General features: G+C 50.7%; 1 protein-coding gene across 1 annotated transcript; it reads left to right on the top strand.

Annotated features, from left to right (window-relative positions):
* The first annotated feature begins 681 nt into the window (after positions 1-681).
* Positions 682-6,322, top strand: LOC102813525 (protein DGCR6-like). Its single transcript, XM_006874917.1, has 5 exons — positions 682-791; positions 876-1,036; positions 4,830-4,930; positions 5,725-5,865; positions 6,239-6,322. Exons 1-5 carry the CDS (start codon positions 682-684, stop codon positions 6,320-6,322), a joined length of 597 nt encoding a protein of 198 aa, XP_006874979.1.
* The last annotated feature ends 3,378 nt before the right edge of the window (positions 6,323-9,700 follow it).

Here is a 9,700-nt window from a genome sequence, read left to right as displayed (position 1 = left end):
CTTCTCTATTCTGATATATAATTCATGGGATAGTTGAAAGGCAAGGCTAGAGACATAAAATGCTTGGGGCTCCTTCTCTTCCCTCTGGGCTCAGGTACTCCCTGACTTGCCTCTGCTAGTGTTCCCAGACTCCCTGGTCACCCTGACCTGGGATGGCCTACTAGGCCTTCCCACAGTAGTCCTGGGGCTTGGTCCAGCCCCACAGACACCAAGGAACTTAATTCTCACAGATGTGGTGAGTACTTGATTATTCCCCGAAAGACAAAACAACCAAGGTCCCAGGATCGATATGCATTGTAATCTTCTGAGCTGGTGTTCAAGGTCATTTGTAACCACTGAGCTAGTGCTCAGTGATTAACAAGTTTACTTTGGGGAACTGCCAAGTAGACACAAAGAAACCTCTAGCCACAGTGAAGGGCAGGCACCTCTTGAGCCAGTCCCTACACAGGTTAGGCGCTACTGCGCCCTCTGCCGGCACCAACGCTGGCTGTTTTCTCAGTTCTCTCCCGACTGTGATGGCTCTGAAGCCGGGCAGCAGGTCAAGGGCGGCGCCTCCACGGAGGGGTGGAGCGAGCCTTGATTTAGCAGCCGGGCAAATCGCAGAACGTCCCGCGCTTCCGAATGACGTAAAGGACGCGACGAGTCACTGTGGCCGTCGGTAGTGGGCGTGGCCTCAGCGACATGGATCGCTATCTTGGCGACTTCGAGGAAGCAGGGGATGGGACCCGTCAGCAGGAGCGACACTATCAGCTGCTATCGGCGCTGCAGAGCCTGGTCAAGGAGTTGCCCAGGTGCGCGGGGTGGGGCGGGGTGGGCGGCAGTCGGGCTGAAGGACCTTCGGGCTGGGCCTCGCTTACCGTGCCTTCTGCCCATAGCTCCTTCCAGCAGCGTCTGTCTTACACTACGCTCAGCGACCTGGCCCTGGCGCTCTTGGACGGCACCGTGTTCGAGATTGTGCAAGGGCTGCTGGAAATCCAGCACCTCACCGAGAAGAGCCTGTACAACCAGCGCCTACGGCTACAGAACGACCACCGAGGTGCGCAGGCAGAACGTGGACGACATCAGGGACTCCCCGGGGATGCAGCTTCACAGGCTCAGCCCGCCCTGGGCAGGTCTGCCTTTAACTGGGCATCGCTCTGAAGTTGTTAGGTGCCATCGAGTCGGTTCAGACTCATGGACCACAGAATGAAACTTACTAAGCCCGGTCCTGCAAGCTTAACCGTTAAGCTTGAGCCCATTGCTGCTACCACTGTGCCAATCCATTCAGTCCCCTTTTAGGCTGACCATCCACTTTATCGATTATGATGTCCTTCTCCAGAGACTCATCCCTCTGATAATATGTCCGAAATATGAGAGACGAAGAGGTCCATGAAATTGACCACACTCCTGGTGCAGTCTTTGATAATGTTGTTTTGGTGTCTAATGAGCCTTGTCCGTTTTGTCATTTAGTTGCTTAGAACACATCCAGAAACAACCGGTTCTGGCTTCTCGGTACTCCCCCACATACTCCCAGGCAGGATGGCCCGTCAAGGGTGCTTAGCCAGCCGGCAGGACAGACCCAGGTGCAGCCTCCAGAGTGGCCCTTGATTGATGCTCCCCTTCTTTATCTCTCCGCCCCCCTAACACCAAGCAGTGGATGAATGTTGAGAGCTGTGCAACAACAGCCTTTGGGACCAGCTCTCTTTCGCCGGCTGTGCATCCAAACCTCGCTCAGTGTACCCTCTGGCACCTGAGACTTTCCCCCACCCTCACCCCTTCTGAGTCACAAGGTCAACCAAAGCCTCTTGAGCCTCTACCCCTCCGGGCATCCCACTCAGAACTATACATACCACAAGGGATGTGGGGAAACTCGTTCAGTTGTACTCTATCCTATAGGGTTTGGATGAGTCAGAATCAACTTAATAGCACACAAAGACAATATGTTTAAGAGGGATAATGATCTATAGCTTTGTTTTCTCATTCTGTTTTTGTCTGGTTTAGGTATTAGGGTAATGCTGGGCTCAGAATGATTTGGGAAGTCTACAATTTCCTGGTAGAGTTTGTGTATAGTTGATATTTCTTCTGTAAATGGTAATCCATAGGACAGAGTACAACTGCTCCTTAGGGTTTCCCAGGCTGTAAATCTTCACTGAAGCGTTCTTCCAAGGAGTAAGCTAGTGGGTTTGAACTGCCGACCTTTCAGTTAAGCATTCCAAAATTTAACTTACTGCATCACCAGAGTGTCTTTGTTTCCTCTTACTGGAGAGTTTTTGAAAACTCTGGACCCTTTGCTCCTTGTCTCAGAAGTTTTAGGCCAGGCTTGGGGGCCACAGCAGTGGACAGTGGGCCTTTTCCTCTGAGCTGATTTAGCTGGTGGTGATAGGCTATCTGGGCTTTCTTTGTTTTCTATGCTTTCTTAGATCATTAGTGAACTCAGCCTTTTCTCCATGAGCAGGTACAGCTGTCTTCTTACCTCTGGTTGCTTACTAAGTGGAAACTAGGAATTAACCTTGGATTTGTAGCAAGGTTTGATAAATGGAGCAAAGCTGCTGTAATTTCCCTACATTTATCTATTACCTTTCATTTTGTCTCCAGGTTGTACCCACTGTATGTATGTATATGTATATGTTGTTGTTGTTAAGTACTGTGGAGTCAGTTCTGACTCATAGTGACCCTACACAGGGTTTCCAAGGCTGCAAATCTTTAGGGGAGCCGAAAGCCTCATCTATCTCCCACGGAACAGCTGGTCGTTTTGAATTGCCGACCTTGAGGTTAGCAGCCCGATTCTTAACCACTACGCTACCAGAGCTACCGCCGACCTTGCAGTTCAAACCGACTTTGCAGTTCAAACTGGCTTTGCAGTCCAGTGCATTAACCCAGGGGGTCCTGGTGTGGCGCTGTGGGTTAATGCACTGGACTGCAAAGCTGTTTGAACTGCAAGGTCAGTGGTTCAAGCTAAGCAGCTGCTCCTCAGAAACCCTATACAGTGTTGCTGTGGGTCAGAACTGATATGACAGCACTTAACAACAACAACATACATAGAGAGAGTTGTGGTGTGGCACTGTGGGTTAATACACTGAACTGCAAGGTCAGTGGTTCAATCTCATTAGTCTCTTCTCAGAAACCCTATACAGGACCACTATGAGTTGGAACCAACTCGATGGTATAAAACAACACCATATATATTGTCTACACTGTGTACACATTAACCAGGTACCAATTGCTCTCAAGTCAGTTATGACTCAGGGTAACTCCATGTGTGTCAGAGTAGAACTGTGTTCCATAGGGTCTTTGGTTTCTGATATTTTGGAAGTAAATTGTTTTCCAGACCTTTTTTCTGAGCCCTATCTGGCTACCTTCACTCAGCTGATTTTTCGGTTAGCAGTTGAGAGTATTAATTGGAGTCTCTTTTTTGTCCCTGTTTATGTAGGTGTCTTAAGGGTAGCTTTTGTTTTAAAACATGTTTCATAGTATAAAATCCTGTAGTGGGTACATAGAATGCCAAGAAAAAGGTAGTGGGGGCTATAGACACAGCACGTGCAAGGTGGCTAGCAGCAAGACCGCAGAGACCCTCCAGGGGACAGCTGTGAGTGGAGGCCTCTTTCCAGGAATAGAGGGTGGGTTCTGTGTTTTCTAACAGCTGGGGACCCTTTCTTCCTGGAGAGATCCAGCCACATGACATTTGTTTGTCTGGGGCTCTGGCATATGATCTTCCTTATCCTGTTTTTGATGGTGGTTTCCTTTCATCCTCTGATATGTTTCTCCTTTGTCCATCCCTGTCAGACTGCACAATTCTGCACAACTCTGTATCTGACAGTTTAGTAGGGACCAGGGGGTCATTGCCTGATGAGCCTCCTTTCTAAGCAGCATAGGCTCCTCAGTACTGAGCCTCTGTTGGATTTTTCTTGCATTTTTGTAAATCCCTTTGTCATCTGAGGTAGAGTCTCTGTCTTGCTCATTATGGCTGCATCCTCTTCATTTGAGTGATGGTGTTATCAGAGGTTCGCTTTTCCCATGGCTATGGGGTCTCCTTTGTTGGGGGTCTCACCACCTAGATAGGTGTTCAGGTCAGGAACCCAGCGGGTCTGGCATGGCATTCAACATCCATCCTTTGACCACCCAGGGTCTGAGCTCACTCTTCTGCTCTGGCTGCTGTGAGGGGGCTAGAAACTGTGGATGGTGGGGTGGAGGTAGACTCTTTTCCCCTCACTAACCTCTACTTTCCACCCATCCCACTGCCACTGAGTTGATGCCGACTCATAGCAATCCTGTAGGGCAGAGGAGAACTGTCCCCCATAGTGTTTCCAAGGCTGTCAATCTTTATGGAAGCAGACTGCCTCATCTTTCCCATGAGGAGTAGCTAGTAGATTCAGCCCACAGCACATTGCTTAGCCACTGCACCACCTTCTACCTTGCAAGTGACCCCTCTTTCCTCTTCCTTTTCCAGACTTTTGCCTGGGATGGAGGTCTCTGGACATCAGTGGGTTCCCCTGAATGATGATAGGACAGGGCACACCTAGAACTGTTTGCCTGAGGCCATCTGAGCCCAGAAACCTGGAGACTGCAGCCTCTTCCCAGCCTCTAGAGCTTCTGAACCTGGCCTGCAGCTACTGGCCTTTCCCCTCAACCCTAGTAGACTCCCTCCCTGGATGAGGTCCCCTGGGGACCTGTACTCTGTTACAGGCCATGCCCACCTGCCTCCCACCTGACTTCCCATCCTCCTCTGTGGCCTTGCTACTCATAGGGAGCTGCTGGGGTTTTGGCGGAGTAGGTGGGCACTCAGGCATGAGGCATGCCCTAGTCTATCCCCCACCCATATTGCCTGCTAAGAGGTTCTCACCCTCCCCCAGTACTCAAACAGACATTGAGGCAGAAGCATGAGGAAGCCCAGCAGACCTGCCGGCCCCACAACCTGCCCATACTCCAGGCAGCTCAGCAGCGCGAACTGGAGGTAAAGGATGCTGGGCCAGGGTGGAGGGACTTAGGGTGGCTGCACTGGGTGTGACTGGGCAGGCAGCACATGTGTCTTCACCGTAGGGGACAGCAGTCAGGTTCCCGGGGGGGGGGGGGGGGTTGGTCATGGGACAGGGTGGAGAGGAGGGCTTGTCTGTGATTCCCCACTTCCTGAGATAGTGGCTCCTGGAGTACTAAGACCTTGCACTGAGCAGGCACTGAGGAGCATCATATGGCAGGTACAGACCTCCATGCCCACCTCTCCAGTGGTCTCAGGGGTAAAAGCAAAAGAGGGGAGTGACAGGTCCAGCCAGGCAGGGGGCCCATTCCCCCAGCTGATTCCCAGTTGTCTCCGTCTGACCGTACCAAGCCCTGAGGTCACAGCTACTTCTGGGGAAAGCCAGGTCAGCCTGGGGACGAGTGTGCAAGTGTTGTCAGGAGGAGAGCAGGTGTTCCACAGAGATGTGTGTGAGGCAAAGCCCAGAGGAGAAGTCCCACCCAGTACAGGAAGGTCTCAAGCCATGTCAGTGTCAACACCTGGAGGCCACCTGGCCAGAGCCTCCAAGAGGGTAGTGGGTGGGGGTGGCCAGCTGCTGCCCAGCCCTTTCACTAGGTTCTATGTGACTAAGAAGAGAGAAGGCGGCTAGGGGTTGGTAATGGCAACATGTGTGGTCTCAGGGCTGATGTAATCAGAGGATGAAACCAGGGAGGAAGGTTGCAGGCCAGTAGCCTGTGCTGGCCACCTGGGGCTGAGTGCCCGAGAGCTGCCCTCAGCTACCCTGTCCATGGCAGGTAGTGGAACATCGAATCCGTGAGGAGCAGCGGACAATGGATGAGAAGATTGTCCTAGAACTGGACCGGAAAGTGGCAGACCAACAGAGCACTCTGGAGAAGGCGGGGGTTGCTGGGTTCTATGTCACCACCAACCCACAGGTAAGCACTCTGCTGACCCCAAAAACCCAATTCATCCATGGCTTTTCTACTGGTAGCTGAGGCTCCAGACCTTGGGGTATATGTGAGGGGATTGAAATATTCTAGAAAGGGACTCTGGCCCAGTCTTCACTCACTCCTCTTCTGAACAAACCTCCACATGTTGGGCCAGGGAAACTGTGGGCCCTGTGGTGGGGTGGAGCCCTGGTTCTGCCAGTTCACCCAGAAGTCAGCCTCATCTCACTTCCTGACACCCTTGAGGCCCCAATACCTGAGTCCTTGGGAAGCATTAGCCTCTGAGTCTGAGGCTGTGATCAAAGGGGTCCAGGGTTCCTCTGGCCCTCACACAGGACCCCCTCTGTTCTCTGTGCCCCAGGAGCTGACGCTGCAGATGAACCTGCTGGAACTAATCCGGAAGCTGCAGCAAAGGGGTGGCCAGGTGGGGAAGGCAGCCCTATGACCAGGTGGGGTCCTCACAAGTTTCCCATCATCAAGACTGTTGGGGAAGGCAACCCTGTCCCATGGTTGTCATGGGCAGCATCGAGCCAAGGGAACTATGTCTTCCTGTCTTTTAGTCACCTTCTGTCCAGCTTGGCTGTGCCTGCCACCCACCTTTGTCTGGGTTTTCTGTCTAAATGCTAAGGTGGTATAGTAAAAGGGAGGATAGCTATCTGCCCCAAGGCTGAGTGGAGAGTGGGGGTGGAGGTTCAAACCTTTCTCGCTCCACTGGACACCTCCAGACTTGGCTCAAACACCAGCCTTCACTCTTGGTCTGGTCTTGGCTCCTCCATCGGCAACTGCAACCCTGGGTGCCCCAAATAATAAAGCCTTCTTCTCAGTATGACCAGATTGAGTTTGGTGTGACAGCTCTGTGGCACCTGCCATGACCAAGGCCAGAAAGAGCCTGCGCCTGGTGGTTCTGTAGTCTACAGAGGAGCCAGCTGAGAATGGTGCTAGGTACACACTCCCCGTAAGTGTAGCCATGTTGCTGCAGAGGCTGCTTGCCTCTTCTTGCTAATGCACCTTTCTGTCTTGTCCCCCCTTTTCCACTGTGGCTAGGAGCCTCCCAGGTGTCCCACCCTGGCCCCCCATAGCACTGATATGCCGTTGTCCATACCCCACCTACTCTGTGTGGGACTGATGGACAGAGGTCAGGTGGTACAAGTAGAGTCTGACAGTAGCCCCAGGTCATTTGGTCGGTTTCTGGGACACTATGGCTACAGAGGTGAAAGGCATGGAGCCACAGAAAGGGTCTTGGGGAGAGAAAGCAGCCCAGTCTGTGGTCAGCTCCAGGGCCTTATCATGGGAGGCGCCCTGCTGTGGTCCTGGGTTCTATAGGGGCTAGGCCAGCATCTGGAAGTGCTCAGCACTGCAGACCAGGGAAATGTTGGCAGGCCCCACCCCACCCTCCTGCTGTCAGCCTGACCTCCAGAACAGACTGTACTTGGAGAAATGGAGCTTCTCAATGCCTAGCAGAGTGCCCCTCGAGGACACAGTTGCAGTCACAGCTCCAGGACCTGTGGTCTATTGACCAGAATGGCTACCTCAGGCCTGCCCACTGCCTAGCCCACAAGGCACAGGGTATGCAGGCCACAGCCTCACCCTGCCCACACTCATGTAGCCATGTCTCTGGGCAGGAGTAGCACACTAAGGGCAGCTCTGACCACCCTGCCCCACCTCCAGTAGGTCTCGAAGTCTTGGGTGTCCACAGAAGAGCTGGGGTTGGGGCACATGCATGTAGGGGAGAGTTGTAAGGAAAGCTGCAGCTGTATTGTCAGGTGTGGAGGCCAGTCCAGAGCCCCTCCCTGTAAACCACTGCCAAAACCCCAGTGAGTTGAGGCACAGCTGGTAGGGAGGAGTTTGGAAGGTACTGGCAGAGGCGGTGAGTGATGGGGCTCTAGGCTGGGTGGTAGAAGAGGCTACCCATGCACAGTCGCTCCCATTGGGCCCCTTCATGATGCTACTGTTCTCCAGGGTACAGTGAGACAGTCCTACTGGGCCATAGGGCATGTGCTTATAAATGGGGAAGTCCACCTAAGTAGAAAGATGAGACTTTCTACTCCTGAGATTTAAAGACTTGGAAACCCTATACAAGGTTGTTAAGAGTCGAAATCGACTCAACAGCACTAAACAACAGCAACAACACCATTAAAAGATGTGTTAAAAAAAAAAAAGAAAGTCATCTATTATTTCAAAAGAATTATACAATATTTGATGGCTCTATGATCTAATAATGGAGCTCTGGAAGCGTAGTGGTTATGAGTTGGGCTGCTAACCTCAAAGTCAGGTAGTTTGAAACTACCAGTGGTTCCACGGGAGAAAGATGAGGCTTTTTGCTCCCATAAAGATTTATAGCATCAGAAACCTTATACAGGGTCGCTGTGAGTCAGAACCGACTCCACGGCACATAACCACCACCACCACCATTGTGTTACTGCAGGATAATGCACTGTACTGTAAAGTCAGTTTGAACCGTAAGGTCGACAATTCAAACAAACCATTCGCTCCTCAGGAACCCTATACAGGGTCACTATTAGTTGGAACCAACTTGAGGCACTCAACAACAGCAACATGATCTAATAAACAGTATGCAAATTGAGGCAATGGTTCTCCTAAAAGAGGGGCTACACATGGCCTTCCCCAGGACTCACCTGCCAGCTCACAGGCCAGTCCTGTGAACTCATTCTCACTGATGGAGACACTCCTCTGGGAAGCAACAGAGAAGCAAACGCAGGGTAGAGACAGAGCAGCCACCCTCCCTGCCAGCATATCGGAGTTGTCCCTCCTCTCTCTTGATAGCAACAAATGGGCTATTGGATGGGATATGGGAGGAAAATGTACTTTTCACTGAGGACCTTCATGTAAGTCATACACTTGACACTCAGATCTTGTATTTATTGGTGTAGATGCTGTAGGATGAGCACTGGACTGCTAAATACAAGATCAGCAGTTAAAACCCACCATCTGCTCCTTGAAACCCCTATATAGACTCACTATGCGTCAGAACTGGCTCGATGGCACTAAACAATTACAAATGGGAATGATTAAAATGAGTTACAAAAATAATCCAACCATTGTCATCTAGTCAATTCTGACTCATGTTGATCTTGTATAGGATTTCTGAGGCTGTTAATCATTACTAGAGTAGGAGCAGCTGGTGAGTTTGAACTACTGACTTTGTGGTTAACAGTCTAGTGCTTATCCTACAAAGCCACCACAGAGCCACCAGGATTCATTGAAAATAAATATGAGTAACTGTCAGTGGATAATAATATACAAGCATGATTTTATTTGACAGCACAAATGTGTTAGAGTGAACTCTTTTTGCAACAGGAAATCTGAAACCTTGTATAATATTCTCTGTTCAGGTCTCCTTTGGATTTCCAGCCTTTCCCCATCTGGAATTGGCTAAGCTCCTTCCATTTCCAGACTCCTGCTCTTTATTCTTCTTTGCACTGAGATCCAAGCCCTGCTTTTTGCCTTATTCTAGTCTATACGGAACAATTTTATTCACCCCATTCCCACAGGTAGCACCTTCCTTATGTGGACTATGGTTGATGCACCCAGACACTGGTGAGTGCTCATTTACACACCTTGAATCTGAGACTTCCCCTTCACTGACATTTTAGCTTTATGATTAGATAGATTACCTATATATTCTGTGCTCAGCCCCCAAGTGTATCCAAAGAATTTGGAGAATGAATTTATATCAGACTGACAACAGATGCTGGGAAAGGCATGGCTTAGTGGTAGATGGATAAATATGATAGGGAACTACAAAATATTCATTCTTCATTATGTAAGAGAAACCTACCTAATCCTGATGATTAGGGTCAGT

Source organism: Chrysochloris asiatica, unplaced genomic scaffold (genome assembly GCF_000296735.1).
Source record: "Chrysochloris asiatica unplaced genomic scaffold, ChrAsi1.0 scaffold00306, whole genome shotgun sequence".
Taxonomy (NCBI): domain Eukaryota; kingdom Metazoa; phylum Chordata; class Mammalia; order Afrosoricida; family Chrysochloridae; genus Chrysochloris; species Chrysochloris asiatica.
Note: the sequence above shows the minus strand (reverse complement) of the source record. Positions and strands in the feature narration are given on the sequence as shown.

Bases quoted from the DNA above. Each gene is read 5' to 3' on its own strand.
- LOC102813525 (XM_006874917.1), top strand. From the start codon at position 682: ATGGATCGCTATCTTGGCGACTTCGAGGAAGCAGGGGATGGGACCCGT. The intron at 1,037-4,829 runs GTGCGCAGGCAG...ACCCTCCCCCAG, and splicing joins GCTACAGAACGACCACCGAG to TACTCAAACAGACATTGAGG. The intron at 4,931-5,724 runs GTAAAGGATGCT...TGTCCATGGCAG, and splicing joins CTCAGCAGCGCGAACTGGAG to GTAGTGGAACATCGAATCCG.